The 17,511-nt window shown below is 55.5% G+C and overlaps 1 protein-coding gene across 6 annotated transcripts; it reads left to right on the top strand.

The window, feature by feature from the left end:
• The first annotated feature begins 120 nt into the window (after window positions 1–120).
• On the top strand, window positions 121–6,546 carry LOC100219367 (indoleamine 2,3-dioxygenase 2). 6 transcript variants are annotated; one of them, XM_030289750.4, is made up of 10 exons: window positions 121–377; window positions 889–984; window positions 1,533–1,652; window positions 1,846–1,964; window positions 2,276–2,290; window positions 2,693–2,792; window positions 2,991–3,108; window positions 3,198–3,249; window positions 4,999–5,147; window positions 5,797–6,546. In XM_030289750.4, the coding sequence occupies exons 1-10, from the start codon at window positions 279–281 to the stop codon at window positions 6,165–6,167; spliced, it is 1,239 nt and encodes a 412-aa protein (XP_030145610.4). In that variant the 5' UTR covers window positions 121–278; the 3' UTR covers window positions 6,168–6,546. The 6 variants fall into 6 exon arrangements, with proteins under 6 accessions (XP_030145610.4, XP_072773718.1, XP_072773717.1 ...); XM_072917617.1 differs by having other exon boundaries at window positions 121–438; window positions 1,519–1,652; window positions 2,991–3,084; XM_072917616.1 differs by having other exon boundaries at window positions 121–438; window positions 1,519–1,652.
• Window positions 6,547–17,511: the final 10,965 nt, after the last annotated feature.

Below are 17,511 nucleotides of genomic sequence, written 5' to 3'. Positions count from 1 at the left end.
CCACCTCCCAGCCCATGGCAGCCCCTCAGGGCAGTCCTGGGAGGAGACCTGTCCCAGAGACAGGTCACCCAAGGCTTTCCCAAGGGTGGACGCCACGCCACGGGGACCGAGTTTAATGTTTCTCCAGACAAAGCCTTATCAGCAACCTTTAGCCGTGTTTGCTCACACCCTCTGGCCATTGGGCAGCCAGGCCCGAGCCCCAGGACAAGGGGCTGGTGCTGGCTCAGCACATACTGCCAGCGGGGTGGCAGAGCACGTCTGGCAGGCAGCGTCCAGCCATGGAGGCCAGCGATGACCCCGAGGAGCCCCCGCTGCCCCTGCCACTGACCAGGTTTCAAATCTCCGAGGAGTTTGGCTTCCTGCTTCCTGATCCTCTGGTAGGACTTGGCTGTGCCTCCCCATCCGCGTGCCACAGGAGGCAGACAGGAAAACAGAGGGGTTGGTGAGCAGCTTCTGGGGGGAGCTCTGATTTAGCATTTTGCTGTAGCACTGTACAAAGAGCAATGAAGAAGGCAGGTGCTATTCTGGCACGGGCAGTTTCATAGGACAAACCCCTGCCCTTTAAAATGATGACAGCAGCTGCAGCAAGTAGCACAGAGGAGAGCTGAGGGAGCTCTGCCATTTAAACACTGGCCGAGGTGCTACGGGGTTTTGGGGATCACAACAAGGGCAGTGTGCCCAAAGTGGGGCTGTTTATCACTGGCCTGGCCCCGCAGGGGGAGCGGGTGGGCACAGACAGATTGTGGTCACCATCCATTAATTAGTGAGCGCACAGGCTCACCTCACAGGAGGGGGAGCAGAGGCAAGCCACCGGCAGCGGTGTGCGGGCTGGGTGGGTGCTGGGAGCCTGGGCACGTTCTCAGCCCTCCTCTGCCCCTCTCCACCCAGACAGAGCTGCCAGTGCCCTACGGCCCCTGGATGGACATGGCCCGGGAGCTGCCCCAGCTGATCACCAGCCACCGGCTGCGCTCCCGCGTTCAGCAGGTACTTCTCCCTGCCTCCGGAGCTCTCCAAGCCTTGGGCTGACACAGCAGCGTCTGGAAAACCTGCAAATCAGCCCAGCAGCACAGATGTGTGCTGAGCCATGACTGACACCAGGCCACAGCAAAGTCTTACCTTTGGCACAGAAATAATTCCCGCACCAGGTCCAAGCGCTCAGCAGCCAGCAAGGGCTGGAGCAGGGCCCCTCCAGGTGTCACAAGAGCCATGTCTCATCCCAGCCATGCTCCCTGCCAAAGGAGCACAGGTGCTCCTTCAGCTTCCAGTCAGGCTCGACCCTTTTGGGGTCAGCCGCTCCCATGGGCATCCCAGCACCAGGAGGAGGGACTGTTTTTGAGGAAAACCCCATGGATTACTGTCCCTACACACAATAACAGTGCAGCAGGAGCAAATCCTGCAGAGTGGGTGGGAAGGGAGGCATAAAGGCAGGGAAGAACTAGGAGGGTTCCCCCCAGCTGGCAGGGCAGCCCCTCCACCACAGGGGCCTTGGCATTGCTGGATCTGCTCCTTGCTCCCAAGGGTTTCCCTGGCAGATGCCGCAGCTGAGCACCCAGCACCTCCGAGGACGTGAGGAGCTGCACTTGGCACACCTGGTGCTCAGCTTCATCACCATGGGCTACGTGTGGCAGGAGGGCGAGGAGGGCACTGTGCAGGTAAAGGCAAGGTAAAGCAGGCTCGCCTGCTCCTTGGGGTCTGGGAGCTGATGCTGCTCCCTTCGAACTTACCCCATGGAGCAAAACCCTTTTCCTGTGGCTGCAGCAGGGGCGTGCCCACTCCTTCCTGCAGACAGGCACCTTTCTGCAGCCTGAGCATGTCCCCCCTTCCCCTGTGCTTTGTCACACTCAGGTCCTGCCCCGAAACCTCGCCGTCCCCTTCTGGGAGGTCTCCCAGGCCCTGGGCCTCCCGCCCATCCTCAGCCACGCAGATTTTGTGCTGGCCAACTGGAGGAGGAAGGATCCCAACGGGTAAACAGGCAAATGCCAGCGGGCCAAGCGTGCTCTTCCTGCGGTTGGGCAGCAGTGATGAGCAGGTGTCAGGGACAGACTGTTCCCAAACTGCTCCTGTTCTGCCAAAGCCCCTGAATCCCGTCTGTGCTGGGGTTGGCCTCGTGGGTGTGGGCACAGGAACTCTGTGGGGACATGGGTGTCTCTGGGAGCAGCCCCTGGGAGCAGCTCCTCTATTCCCTGCAGAGCATGGACTGTTACTAGAACGATTTATAATCTCTTTCTCTCTCCTTTTCTTGTGCATTTCCTGGCCACAACCGAAATGCCTTCAGGCCTCTGGAAATTGAGTAAGTAGTTACTGCTCAGTTATTTTCTAGCGGTGCTGGTTTTGTTTGGATTGGCTCAGCTCTGTAGCACTGCTTGGGCTGAACCTCTCTTGATGTGTGTTGTATTTGTCACACAAGTGCCACTGCGACGACAGCAAAGGGACTGCGGCAGAGCCTCTGGCTGCTCTGGCTGCACAGACCCACTGGCCATGGCTGTGGGGAGGGCACGGGGAGGATGGCAGGGCCCCCAAACCCGAGCAGTCCTGCTCCCCTTTCACTCTGTGCCAGCTCCTCTCTGGGGGTGCAGATAAGAGGCTCTGGAGTCTGGGATGGTTTTGCTCCAAGGGCTCAGTGTGTCCCACAGTGTGTAAGGAAATCCTGAGCCACCACTCCCCCAGTTCCTCTCTCTGCCCCTTTGTGCAGGAACCTGGACACGATCATCACACTGCCTGGGGGAGAGAGCCTGTGGGGCTTCATCCTCGTCACCCTGCTTGTTGAGAAGGCAGCTGTGCCTGGCATTAAGGTGGGTACTGCCATGTGTTGGGGCTCTTTGCTTGCCTGCACTGTAAAGTGCTCGAGGTGCACCCACAAGGTGTTCCTGTCCCCTGAACCTGGGCTGGGGAAGGGGCAGCGCTGCCATGGGTGGCAGCAAATGTCCAAGCCACTGTACACAGACATCCCACCTCTTTGTGACTCGGTGCTCTCCCTCCTCCTCCCGCAGGCAATCACACAGGCCCTCGGTGCCGTCGTGCAGGGTGATGAGGAGACCCTGCACAGAGCCCTGCAGGAGCTGGCAGGGGCCATCGAGGCCATGAGTAAGGCGCTGAGGCGGATGCATGGTGAGAGCAGCCGGTCCTGTGCATGCTGCAGTGCATGGCACACACTGCTGTGACTGCCACCACCTCTGATCTGGCTGACTTCCTCCTAGACTATGTGGATCCAGAAGTATTCTACTCTGTGATCCGGATCTTTCTCTCTGGGTGAGTTTCCTGTTTCCCTTCAGAGCCACTGTGCTGGCAGCTCCCAGGGCTGGGGGGAGCTGGGAATGTGCAGGGAAGGGGCAGCCCCGATGGGATTTGGGGTTCCCCAGGGCAGGGTAGGGAGCAGCATTATGTCTGGCAGTGATGCTCCCTCGAGCATCATGATCCCGTCATTCAGGAATTCCTAGCACTGGATCAGTTGGGCATGGACTGTGGTCAGGGGCTGGGTCTGCCTCCCTCCAGCTTCTCTCCATCCCACACTTCAGCTCAGCCCCGGCAGCCCCAACAGCCAGAATTGTGCACAAATGAATCTTTCTTGCTCTTGGCTAAACAGTTTTGACAGGAGAAGAGGAATTTCTCTTTCCTTCCACACTGTGTACACAACGCTGCAAAAAGCTGAGCAGAGGCTCTTCCCACTCTGTGTTCAGGAAACATCTGTAACAATCCTCTTGCTGCTGCTCTGTTACAAATCTGTCAATTCAAAAAAAGAAAATCCCACCCCCCAATACTGCAAATGCCATTTGGGCAGGGCAGAACCACAGCCCAGGAGCCCAGTGTGGTGCCTTCAGCATCCCTCAGCACCCCTGTGGGGCTGCAGCATCTGCAGACACTAGGTCCAAGGCTTCTCAGGGGGATTCTATTTTTATTTCTCTTCATCTTATCTCAGCATTCCCAAGTAAAAAGCTCCGTGCATCATGGTTAAGTTTCTCTCATTTTTTATCCAAGCTGACCTTGTCTCGATGGTCATCAGCTTGGGAAAACATGCCTTTTAAATTCCCTTCTGCTTGTAAGAACTTCCCACTAGTAGAGGTTACTATAAATACAATCCTGGGAGAACTAAAAATATTCTGGTATCTGATAATGAATCTATTTTCTCTGCAGTTTGTGTAAAATCTGTTCCTGTAGCCCAACAGACACTGCAGCCAGCACTGAAAGCCTCATGGAATGGTGCACTCTGCTAAAGGCCAACAGATATTTTTGTGCCAGGCACTTCACCTCCCTGAAATCGTAGCTTCTGTCTCCATTTGGGTGTGAGCACTTCTCCATTTCGGCACAAGAGGGGCTGACAGGGTCTGAGCTCAGGGTGTGTGTGGGAGGTGCCAGCAAGGCTGGCTCCCAACCTGCCCGGGACCAGCAGCTTCAGAGGGAGGAAATCCCGTCCTTGCCTTGTTATCTGCAGCGATAAAGAGGCAGGCTGGCCTGACCTCTATTTTACTTTTAAATGCCTTTAAAAAGACATCACCTTGAGTAACAAGAACAAAGGAAAATCCAAGCTTCAGGGGCTCAAAGGAGTGTTTGGGTGACTACCTGCTTCTCCAAATGGCCACTGACATTCAAGGAATTGCTGTAAAGTGCCACTGTTGCCCAGATAAGTGCCCCCTCCCCTCTCACACACCTAAGGCAGCTCTGCTTGCAGAAACCTCCTGAGCTGGAGCAGGAGGTGCAGCCGGGCAGGGCAATGTGTCCCAGCACCATGCCACAGGGTGCTCACCAGGGCATGGCGATCCCAGAGAATGCTCTTCTGGCAAAGGAAAATTAAGGACTTCTCCTTACCCCCATGGGCTCACTGTGTGCTTTGGCACAGTATCTCATTTCCAAGTTTATCTCCTGTTTCAAGAAGGTTGACATGGCTGCATTGGAGGAGGAGATCCATGGGCTGGGCCAGGAAAGTTTTGCTCAATCTTGTCAGTCCAAGGTCCCCTCTCACAGCCCCATGGCTGCTGCCTGACTGCCATGTCTCCTGCTCAGCTGGAAGGACAACCCTGCCATGGCACACGGGCTCATCTACGAGGGGGTGTCCCCGGAGCCCATGGCCTTCTCGGGGGGCAGCGCGGCGCAGAGCACAGTCCTGCACGCCTTCGATGAGCTCCTGGGGATCTGCCACCGCGAGGACAGCGGTGAGCCACGGGCCTTTCCTTCTCCAAACACATGAGGGGCTGGGGAAGAGATGAGCCAGAGCAATTCCCATCACTGTGCCAGCTCTGTCAGGCAGGAGGACGTGTGCCCATCTCATCCTTGCAGGGCCTGGCTGGGACAGGCTCTGCCCAGTGCTGGGGAGGAAGGTTATACATGTGGCTCATGTATAAATTCACAAAAGCACGCATTTGGCTTCTTGCATGTCAGCTTTTTGCTGAGGCTCTCTATGGGCCAAGAGATGAGGGAGCAGAGTGTGCAGGCATCCTGCCAGTGAGAGGCCATTCATAAAGCTCCACTTTAGCCCAGCCCACAACAGAAATATTTACCAGAAATTAGCAAAACCATTTTACTAGCAAAAAAACCCCAAAAAACCAAAAACAACAAACCAAAGGCTGGGAGCAGGGCTAAACCCTGCCTTTTAGGGTTAGCACCAGCCCCAATGGAGCACTGGCCTAATATGGGTTTTCTTTCTCACTCAATTGGAGGCAGAGCAGAGGAGGCTGTGCAGGCTGTCAGGGGTCCCTCAAACTGTGCCAGCACCACAGCTCCAGGCCAGCTTCTCTCCTAGAGGGTTGGGGCCTTTAATCCGCTTGCCCACAACTTACTCCTTCCTTTGCTGGTGTCTCGCAGCTGCCTTCCTGCGCAGGATGAGGGAGTACATGCCCCCGGCGCACAGAGCCTTTGTGGAGCAGATCCAGGGCTCCGTGTCCCTGAGGCAGCTCGTGCTCTCCTCGGGGGACGCGCGGCTCCGTGCCGCCTTCAACCGCTGCGTGTTGGCGCTGGTGGACTTCAGGTCCTACCACATCACCATCGTCACCAAGTACATCTCCGCTGCGGCGGCCAGAGCCAAGGCCAGGCGGGCAGGGCCCAGCGCCGGGGCCGGGCCCTCTGCGGGAAAACCCCCGTCTGCCCTGGAGACTAAAGGAACCGGCGGCTCCCACATCTTCAGCTTCCTGAAGAGCATCAGGGACACCACCAGGGAGGGGGTGATAAGTGCCTGACCCACCCCGAGGGTTGCCCAAAGTGGGCGCAGGAGGCGAAGGGGCTTTGGATCTGTCTGCAAGGCACAAGCCAAGAGCCAAACCCTCCCATCAGCAGCAGCCTTCCCACTGTGCACGTCTGGGACACGAGGGACACGCTCGGGGCTGGTGGGAGAGAACAGCGCTGCTGCTGCTGCTGCCTCCCCCCAGCAGGCACACACAGCATCCTCCCCTGGCACCGGGACGGGCGTGCTGTCCTCCTGTGGCACTGGTGTCAGCACATCATCCCGGGCCCCAGGGAAGGGCTGTGTCCCTCCAAGCCCCAATTCCTGCCCACTGCACCCCGTCCGAGCGGCGGACACGGGTGGGTCACACGGCCGAATAAAGCAGCGATCGCTGACCCGTGTGCGATCTGGGACTGTGTCTATCACCAGGTGGCGGCAGAAAGCCGCGTTTGGCACCAGGGGACCCGAGCGGGGCCGGGATGGAGAGCTGGACACGGCTGGGGACTGGGGGGTGCAGGGCCGAGGGGTTCGGGGCACAGCGAAGGGGTTCATTAAGGGCTCAGGATGGCACAGGGACTGCTCTCCATTGCCCCTCGGGGTTCATTAAGGGCTCAGGATGGCACAGGGGCAGAGCTGCAACACCTTCACTTTGAGTCTCGGTGATAACAGTGCTGTAGTAGGGGACATGGGGACACATGGCTTCTCCATGGGAAAAATACTTCTGACAAACCCCTGATCCTCACTAGGTACTGGCAGCAGAATAACACACAGCCTGGTGCCAGGGTCAGCCCGATAGAGAGGCTCCTCCAACACTGCTGCAGGTGAAGTGAGACCCCCAAGCAGCCCCCGTGCTGGGTGTGGCTGCTCCCGAGTGTCACTGCCCACCCGTGCCAGCTCCCGAGTGTCACTGCCCACCCGTGCCAGCTCCCGAGTGTCACTGCCCACCCGTGCCAGCTCCTGAGTGTCACTGCCCAGCCCCTGGCTGCTCCTGAGTGTCACTGCCCACCCGTGCCAGCTCCCGAGTGTCACTGCCCACCCGTGCCAGCTCCCGAGTGTCACTGCCCACCCGTGCCAGCTCCCGAGTGTCACTGCCCACCCGTGCCAGCTCCCGAGTGTCACTGCCCACCCGTGGCTGAAGGAACGGGCTCACCTCGCACCACCAACCTGGGCTCAGTGGGCAGAGCCATGAGCTCTGTGCCAGGAGCCGTGCTAAAGCTTTCTTTATGATGCCAGGTGCCTATGTTGCCCTTTTCTAGCAAGTCAGCATGCTCAGATTCCTTGGAATTTGCATCTTTAGGGAAATTGAGCCATATGGCTCTGTTTTGCCTCCCCAGGTTTTGCTGGCACAGCCACCAGAGGTAAGATTCACACCCAATCAGTGTCTTGGTACAAAAATAGCCCTGGCAGTGCCCCTTCTGCACTACCAGAAGAGAGTCAAGGTCCTTTGAAATGCAATGTTTTTCCCATAAGGGCAAAGACAAGCTCAGCACACCGTAGCTTGAATTATTAAGCTCTTGCTAAACTGTATTTTGTGCCCTTTATTTTGAATATAAACCTAAAACTGGGGCTTTGGAGATGACTTCAGTAAACAACCCACGGGAATGTGTCAGCACCTTTAAATCTTTGCCTGGCAGCGCTCCTTCCACTTGATCTTCATTTCTGAATAGCTGCTGCATATTTCATGTAGGAAATATTTCATCCCAATGATTGTCTTGGCCTATTACATTTCAGACCATTTCAGGAAAACAGCAAACTTGGACCAGGGGGAAAATCACTCCATCTAAATGAGGAACGCAGCCAGGACTGGAGGGAGCTGGGGCAAGCTGGCCCTGCGGGGGACGAGGGCTCTGCTTGTGCTGGAAGTGCCCAAACCCCGTTGGCAGCAGCGATGCCATTGCCAGGCAGGGTCACAGAACACCCAGCAGGGTTTTCTTCCTCCTCAAACTCCCTTCCCTGAGCCATCGGGGCTGGGAGCAGGTCCTCAGGAACAAGGAGGATGGATTTGTGTCACCTCGGGAGAGAAGAGGGGAGATGGGAAATAGAGAGGCTGATCATGTCAGGGGGCTCTGGAGAGCCAAGGGCGTTCCCTGCTCTGGAGAGCACACTCCCCTTCTTCTGGTGAGCAGGGAAGGTGCCCAAGAAACTGCAGAGAAGGAGTCAGCCCATGGCGTTCCCAGGCCAGCAAACTACACAGCACAGGCTCCGTGGTTACCAGCTGCTCTGTCACAGCCAGCTCACAGACAATCAGCTGCAGCTCCTTTGGGATGGAGTGCAGGAAGGATCCTGCCTCTCTGGAAGCAGCAGACACAGCCACAGCGGGGCACAGGACTTTTCTGTGTGCTCTCCTGGCAGGCTGGGACAGCTGCTCCAAGAGAGCTTTGATTCCTCTCTGTTTTCAAAGCACTGCTGTCTAACATTGATCACCAGACACACACATCTAAGGTCTCAGGTGCATTCTGATTGGAAGCACGTGGCATTTAAATAATTTACGCCTGTGCCTAAAAATGGCATGATGTGTTTGAGGATAACCATGTGCTTGGCATCCACGGTGCATCCCACCAGTGGGAGCTGTGCTGCCACAGGCTGCCAGCCTGAGGTTGCTCTGTCCTGAAGGGTTTGTTTTGGCAGGCACTGCACAGCCCAGAATGTGAGGGGTGAGTCCAGCCACAGCCACCTCCTCTCCTGAGCAGTCTGCTGGGACAACCTGAGCACTGGAACAGGCAGTGTTAAGATAGAACCATTAGTTCTATCACTGCAGCTCAGTGATAGAACTAATGGTATTTCAGCAAGGGAAAAGCAGTAAAAGTGCTGCTCCCCTCCCTCTTTCAGAGGTGCTGCCCCCAGACCTCAGCTCCCAGAGGTACATCTCTGCAGTGGGGCTGGGATGTGCAGGCTGCCCAGGATCCACATGACTGAGAACGGGATTTTGCACCAACTCCCTGAGCCCAGCAGGATCTGCTGGGTCAGATTTAAAGGAACTGACGCCTGCCAGGGAGTGGATGGAAAAACAGGAGAGATGTCACAGCCCTTGTCCACATCCAGAGCAGCAGCTCCAGCCCTAAATCAGTGCCACCCACACAGAAATCTCCCTTATCTCTGGAGCCAGGCCCTGTCCCTGCAGCACTGAGGCACATGTTTCCATTGTGGAGATGCCACTCAGAGCTGCCCAGTAGCCCAACAGCTCTTCCAGCCACATATTGGAGTGTCCACCCGACTCCTTGCTTTTGTGTTAAGCAGAGATTTTCCCCATGATATCTGATGGTCAGTCCTGTGTGATGGAGAAGGAAGCCTGGTACACGCCCAAGGTGGCCTCACCTGGCACACCTTCGATGCACCAAACCTCACAGAACCTCACCAGCCCTGGGAGCAGCCCGCAGGAGGTGGCCAGCCCTGCCTGCCGGGCTCGCTGGGCCGTGCCCAGCCCGTCATCCCACCCACACTGTTGGCTCAGACTTTCCATCATTCTCAATCCCTTTGGCCTTCAGGTCCCTCCTTGCCATGCCCAGGTCTCACCCCGGTCACTGCTGAGACAAATCTGTGCAAAAGTTCCTGAGCACCTTTCCTGGTGCCAGGCTGCCAGCCCCTCCAAAAGGGTGTCTGGCCCCCCAGAGACCCCTTATCAGGGGCTTCAAGGTGGGCTGGAACAGGACCTGGGCCAATGGGGTCACAGACACCTGATGTTCCAGGGGAGGGTTACAGGTGTGGGGTGAACCATACATTGGGGTGAGATCCAACAGTCCATTTGGCTTTTGGACCCCTCTATAGGTAAGGGCATTGTCCAGCCAGTAGTGGGGATTGTTTTCATCCAGGCTGTGCTATTGTGAATCTTTTGCCAGGCAATTATATTATCCATCCTTTCCAACAAGCCCCCTCCACAGGAATTCCCACAGCCCCCAGGCAGCTTCAGCCAAGTGCTTTGCTGCTTTTCTCCTGTGAATATTTGAAATCGAACAGGAATACAAACATTTGGATTCTAGACACTTCCCCATTCCGGCCTTATTTATCATAGTTGGCTCTGCTCCTGGAGCTGGGGCCAGAAGAGGCTCTGAATGATTTAAGTGATTTAGCATGCTGTGCATAGATCAATCTCACTCTCCCCTCCAGCCATAGGTTTCCCTTTGTGGTTTGCTGCACGCTTATTATATCCATCAATATCCAAGTAATTAAAATCCCCCATTATCTGGGTGCTGGCTCCCTTACAAACCCCTCATAAGCCATAAATTCATTCATGATCAACCTCCCCGAAGTGTCTGGGAGTTTGCAGCCCCATCTCAGGGTCCCCAGGCTGTTGTTACATCCTGAAGGTCCCACTGGAGCCGTGGCCAATTCCAGTCTGAGCCACGGCTGCCATTCCTCTCCCCGTGTTCCTGGTCTGTGCCAGGATTGCTCATTTCCATCCCCATCTTTCTCCACTCTCTGCTGAGTTTATCTCAGAGCACCTGCCCCAACTCCTGCCTCACTTGTGTTACTGGAGCAGAGCTTTGGACCTGCTGCATTCCTGGGAGCCCCCAGGGGCTCCAAATGCTGCATCCCAAACTGCCCTGCTGTAGAACCACTTCCAGCACCTTGGAAAGGCAGCAAGTCCCCAGTGCTGTCACACCAGTGGCCCAAATGTCCCTGCACTGTGATCAGGGACCAGCCCAGGGCTCTTCCTTGTCACCAGGCCAGGCTCCATTCCTGCACACCTCAGCCACAGGTCTCTAAACAATTTATTAATAACAACCAAACTTGCCCTGTGATTTCCCACTGGGAGGGATGTGAGACCACAGAAAACAATCACCTTCACCTTCTTTGTGTGCTGCCCCTTCCCCACACCTGGGGCTGTGCCTGGAGTACTGTGTCCCTCGGAACACTCAGCTTGGCACCAGCAGAGGCTTATCTGCACCTGGGGAAGGGCTCAGCTCTGCAGAGCTACTGCAGGCCAGATATGATTACAGGCCATGAGTCAAGCCAAAAAGTGCTAATTACAGCATGGGGGAGGAGAGAGGAGCTGCTAAATTACACCTAATATGGACAGGGCTGGGGAACACACTGAGAAGTCACCACTGCTAAGAGGATGATGCAGGGCTGGGAGATGGCAAAGTCTTTGTTATCAGATTAAGGATGCCTAGAGGGACCCTTGGGACCTTATTTCCCTAAAATCCTTGGTGTCTGACCAGTGTTTGTAAAACATTGCACTATTACAGCTGTTGGTAAATAAAGAAACCAGAGACCCAAACATCGGCACTAGAACAAAAATAGCTGAATGTGGGGCAAAGGGTGGGAACAAGACTGGCAGGTCCTGACAAGGCTCTCAGCATTTCTCTGCTGCCCAGGGTGCCCAGCCAGGCTGGGAGCAGGGTTTGACCAGTGCCTCACGATGGCACGTCACTGGTGTCACACGGAGGATATGCCACGGCCCCCCGAACGCCTGTTTGCCAAGTTAGTCAGCACAGCCTGCAGTCTCCAGACCTGGGAAACAAGGACAAACACAGATATTGGTGTCCAGGAGGCATGGTGAACCCGGGAGGCAATCACTACCCGGCATCCTAGGAGCTCTAGTCAACCCCATTTCTTAGAAAAGAGAAAAACAAGGAAAAGACACAAGGCGCTGCTATTATTGCAGCAAGAGGCTGTGTCATGCTGGGCTCTGCAGCTAAATATATTCGGTGTTTACTGTAAGCAAGGACAGTGGGAAGCCTTCCGAAACGGCACGGGGGCTGCTCCCATTTTTTCAGCTATCAATCACGCATGGCTTGAGCCATTTTTATCCTGACACAAATGGAAAATATTTTCCTGGTTTAATTTCTACTGATCAAAGATACTTCCTCAACAGAGAGGAGCCCCACAGCCCTGGGAGTAGGGGGGGAAGGAGTTCCCGAGGAAACTATTTGCCTGAGGGGACGTGGGACACAGCTCATGAGCAGATGGGGCACATCAGGACACCATCCCTGAGAGTTAGGACACCATCCCACAGGTCAGGACACCATCCCACCAGCCCAGGGGCACTTGACCAGGCTATTATTCATTCCTCTTCCCAATTAATTTGCCAAACAAGAAACTTGGTGTTTACCACATGCCTGCCAAACACAGCGCTGGGAGCACCTTGGCACTGCCCCAGGGGGGTGCAGGTCCCCTTTGCTGCCCCAGCACCTTCTTCCCCAGCTGCTGCCGTGGTCAGAGAGACCTGCAGAGGGGCAGGGTTTGGGGTCAGATATCTGTTTACTTTCTCCATAAGATTTCCCTAAACAGCATTGGAAAATGCTCCTTCCACAAAGCTCATCGTGGCCGGAACTGACTCAGATTTCTGCACAGAGGGTCCTGGACATGAGCTCACTGGCCTCAGTGACCTGATGTCACACTCAGCGCTGTTTACTGACAGACCACATCTTTTATTTTATTTTATTTTATTTTATTTTATTTTATTTTAGCCCATCAGAGTGGTGAAAGCAGGGCTCCCCATGTGTCCCCTGACCCTGCAACCCCCTGCTCCCTCCATCTCACACAGACCCTTGCGATGGGCAGATTCTCTCCACAAGGCAGACACAAAGTCAAATCAGATTTACTTCTCCCAGGCAGATGCCAACAACTCCAGAGCACAAACTGCTGGCCGGGCTTCTGGTTTGACCCTGAACCACTGAGGGCTCAGAGCCACAGTGGGAGCTGTCAGAGCCCAGGCTCAGCATCAGCACTTTTCTGCTCAGCCAGACCCTGCCAGAGGGACTGCGCTGCTTGCTGTATGCACAGCATCACCCCTCTCCTCTTCCCTCCTCTTCCTCACAGAACTAAAATCTACTGGCAGCTCTGAACTGGTTCTTTTTTGTCTGAACTGCTGCATAAATAACCCAACAGACAGCCTGAAGCCCCTGCACACTAACACCTGACAGCGAGTCAAGGGCAGATCTCGAGAACAGAGAGAAGCTCCCATGTGAACAAGGCATCAGTCACTGGGACTGTAACTGATGGTGGGGAAACATCAAGGAGGGATTGCAGGGGCTGTCAGCAGCTGCTGCTCTGTGCCGAGGGGCAGCACTGGGGCTGGTGGCTCTGGCTGGGGCCAGCACACCAGGGGAAGCACTCTGAGCTGTACAGAGCAGCTCTGCACCCCACAGATGATTCAAGGCTCCTGCTCCAGTTCTGCCCGGCTCAGACCTGTGGCAGGTGGCACTGCTCTGGTGCCTGGAGCTGCCAGCCTTGCCTGTCCCAGAGATAGGCTTTACAGCCCTGCTGCTGCTCTTTGAGCAGGGCTGACGTGTGCAGCTGAGGGCAGCTTTCCCTGGAAAACAACCACTGGCAAGCGTTCAGTTACCTGCCCTAACAGCTGCAGTGGCCCTGGGGGCAGCCAAAGCCCAGGCACAAACCTTTCTGACACCCGTGGAGCAGCTCCCATCCTCCCCCCAGATGAACCTGGGGAGGATCTGCAGCCAAAAAATGCCCCCAAACACCCCAATAGAGCCAGCAGCCCCTGTGGCTCAGGCATGGCCACAAGGATGGGAAGGGGATCACAGAAATTGCTTTTCTAGCAGCTACAAAGCAAATTTGCTGGGCCACCAGAGATGATGGTAGGAGCCAAACACCATCTGTTCTCTCCCAGAAACTCTTTTGTTAGTGGAGAAATGAGCTATAAGGCTGATAACTCCGCAGTGCCAAGCTCATCTCCCAGACGATCAACACGGCGCTGACTCCCTGATAAATCTCCACAGATGGAGCTCTGCTGTTTCCCTCCTTCTCTTCCCTTCCCGGTTTTCTTCTCCCAGTGTTACTCAGCCACACACACCCAAACCTCAGCTATTCCTCTCCAAAACACAGCCAGGTCAGGAGCTCCCTCTGCCACATCCCACTTTGCTTTGACACAGAATTAAGGAACTGAAAACTAAATTCTGCTCAAGAAGCCTGTTCCTCTGACCACGGACCTGGCTCAGCTCTTTCAACATGAAGCCGGTGTTTCCCAGCCTGGCCACTTGCAGGCTTTCAAACAGGGGACAAATATCCTCTCCTTCCTGTACCTCTGAACTGGGGACAAGTACCTGCCCTGTCCCATATCTCTGAAATGGGGACCACAGGAGGAGTCACAAGGAACACAATTGGCCAAGCCAAGCTCTTGGGGTTTCTGTGAGCAAAGGGTGCAGTGTCCTGCCGTGAGATCTGGACAAGTGTTCCCAGATGTTCTATTAAAGAAACAACGACCACAGAAAAACCTGAATAACAGCCAAACAGAGGTCACCCAGGCTTTCCCTTGTGCCCGGCCCCAGACAGAGCGACGAGCTGAGCCTTGGTGTGACCTGCCCAGCCTTGGTGTGACCTGCCCAGCCCGTGTCTGCCCTGCACAGCCACAGCCCTCCCGGCTAATCCAGATCACCCTGCCCAGCCCCGGGCCGCCCCGGGTAGCCCAGATTGTTATAAATTGAGGCGAATAATTTGATTCAGCCTTTTAAGATCAATTAATAATTTTATTAATTACAGCAAGCGATAGCAAGCAAACAGCGCTGGGTGCAGCTGCGGAGCCTGTGTTCCGCCAAAAGCTGACAACCTTTCCTTCTCTTCAGTCCCTTTTTATCCTGCATAAGTGGGGGTGATGGGTCTCCTTCCACCGTGGTTATCAGTTTCAGCAACAATGGGTTTCCACTTCGGTTATCAGTTCCAGCCAGTCCTGCAAAATCTTTCACAACCTTTGTTTGTGGTTACCAGTCAAGCCTGCAAATTCCATGTCCCGACTTCCCCCCCTTTTATCCTAATTTCATACTTTTGATGAACAAACAAGTCAATGCAGTTCCTCACAAGATCACCCTGCCCAGCCCCGGGCCGCCCCGGGTAGCTCGGATCACCCTGCCCAGCCCCGGGGCCAGCCCGGGGCTGGGCAGGGTGATCCGAGCTACCCGGGGCGACCCGGGGCTGCATCCCCGCCGTCCCCCGCAGCCCCTCCGAGGCTTTGGGGGTCGGGGGCACAAAGGCACGAAGGCACATCCTGCCTGCCATCTCTCCTGCAGCAGAGGAAGCGGCTCGGGGAGATCAGAGCCCAAACAGGGGCACCACGGCGCCGTTCGGCTGTGCGACAGTGCCCCGGAGCATCCCTCGGCAGGATTTCCGTGAGCCCGTCCCCTCGGCAGCACACAATGAGTGTCTGACAGCTGCAGACGGCTCTGCCTTCGCCCCTCTCCGCCGACGGGTCCTCGGCACCTTCAGGAAGGTCAAACAGGAAATTGGGCAGAGAAAGAAAAAGTTGTTCGTGCTGGAAAGTCCAAATTTTCGTTCCTGGCTTGGGATGAAGATGCTGAAGTCAGGATATTCAAATACTTCCCCTGGCGCCCAGGGGAATAGAAGGACATGGTGAGCGGGGCTGCAGGAGTGACGGGCTGGTGGCATCCCAGGGGGCTGGTGACATCCCAGGGGGCTGGTGCCATCCCAAGGTGGCAGTGCCATCCCAAGGTACCGGTGCCATCCCAGGGGGCCGGTGCCATCCCAGGGCGCTGGTGCCATCCCAAGGTGCTGGTGCCATCCAAAGGCGCTGGTGCCATCCAAAGGTGGCAGTGCCATCCCAGGGGGCTGGTGCCATCCAAAGGTGCCAGTGCCATCCATCCCAGGGGGCTGGTGCCATCCCAGGGGGAATGTGCCATCCCAGGGTGCCAGTGCCATCCAAAGGTGCCAGTGCCATCCAAAGATGGCAGTGCCATCCCAAGGTACCGGTGCCATCCCAGGGTGCCAGTGCCATCCCAGGGTGCCAGTGCCATCCAAAGGTGCCAGTGCCATCCCAGGGTGCTGGTGCCATCCCAGGGGGCCGGTGCCATCCAAAGGTGGCAGTGCCATCCCAGGGGACCGGTGCCATCCAAAGGTGCCAGTGCCATCCCAGGGGGCCAGTGCCATCCCAAGGTGCCAGTGCCATCCCAAGGTGCTGGTGCCATCCCAGGGGGCTGGTGCCATCCCAAGGTACCGGTGCCATCCCAGGGGGCTGGTCCTGCTGGCATATGCTCACACCTGATTGAGTTTTCCCACTTAAATTCCTACCCTGTCCCTCACCCCGGGTGTTTTTCACCTGCCTCCCTACAGACAAGGCTCTTCTTTTTGGGACGATGCTCTGGCTGGCAACCCACTACTATATTTCAGGCCACTGTATTTCACAGTCAGAGTTTCTCTTTGCAAGATGGATTTTGGAAGTCTCAAGCACCAAGAGAATCACCTGTGGCTTCCTTCCACAGCAAGCCCTTGCTTCCCCAGACTCAACAAGCATCCACACCAGATGTATCCCCAGCTCTGCTTTGCTGCGTGCAGGGCTTCTTCCACGGGGTCCTGCCTGGTAGAAGTGCCAGAAGTTTCTGTTTCTCTTCTGTTTCTTACCAGACATGATTTACTTACTGTAACTGGCTATCCGTTATGCCCTGCATTGCATTATTAACTCGGTGATCGTACATTTAGCAGAGAATTTATGAGAAATGAGGAGACATTCATTATCAGTAACACCACAGACTTTACTCTTATATGGTCTCCCTGCAGGGCCAGAGCAGGACAGGGCTGCTCTGCATACTTCTGGGGCTGCATTTCCCTCACTTAGTCCAGTCCTTATTTTTTCTCCTATTAAAATATTTTCTGGTAAAATTTAACTGGCTTAATTGTGCCATCATGCCTTCTGTTGTCTGTTTTTCCTGTTTTCAGGCAGGGAGCTGGGTGAAGATTGTCTGAGACACATCTGTGCTTCCCAGCAACTGAACTGCAACAGAAGTGCCCTTAAAATACCTCCTTATCCTGAACCTCTGACCTGGGGACAAATATTCCCTCCTTCCTGTACCTCTGAACTGGGGACAAGTACCTGCCCTGTCCCATATCTCTGAAATGGGGACCACAGGAGGAGTCACAAGGAACACAGTTGGCCAAGCCAAGCTCTTGGGGTTTCTGTGAGCAAAGGGTGCAGTGTCCTGCCGTGAGATCTGGACAAGTGTTCCCAGATGTTCTATTAAAGAAACAACAACCACAGAAAAACCTGAGTAACAGCCAAACAAACAGAAATCTCAGGTGGAGTCTCAGAGGCACACAAGTCCCAGTGAAGAGAGGCTGTAGGCAGGTTGGAGACAGGACAGGCATTACCATTTGCATGACCTGGATGTCTGACAACCTCCCAGGAATTCGGATTCCAAGAGCAACACAATGAACAGTTCCTCCTTGACCTTAGAGCCATGCCACAGCTGTCTGCAGAGCACTCCATCTTGGAAACCTTTCCATCTCTGAAGCCTTTCCCAGCAGACAGAGGCATTTCTGGCTCCTGAGAAGGACTGGGGTTCCCCAGCTGCAGGCTGGTGGCAGCTGTGAAGGCTGTGAGGAGCCAGAGCTCCAGCCCATGTCAGCCAGGGAAAGGATGGGAAGAGCAGAGATGGCTGGATGTTCTTGGACAT

This window comes from Taeniopygia guttata, chromosome 22 (assembly GCF_048771995.1).
Source record: "Taeniopygia guttata chromosome 22, bTaeGut7.mat, whole genome shotgun sequence".
NCBI lineage: Eukaryota > Metazoa > Chordata > Aves > Passeriformes > Estrildidae > Taeniopygia > Taeniopygia guttata.
This window is presented reverse-complemented; position numbering and strand designations above follow the sequence as displayed.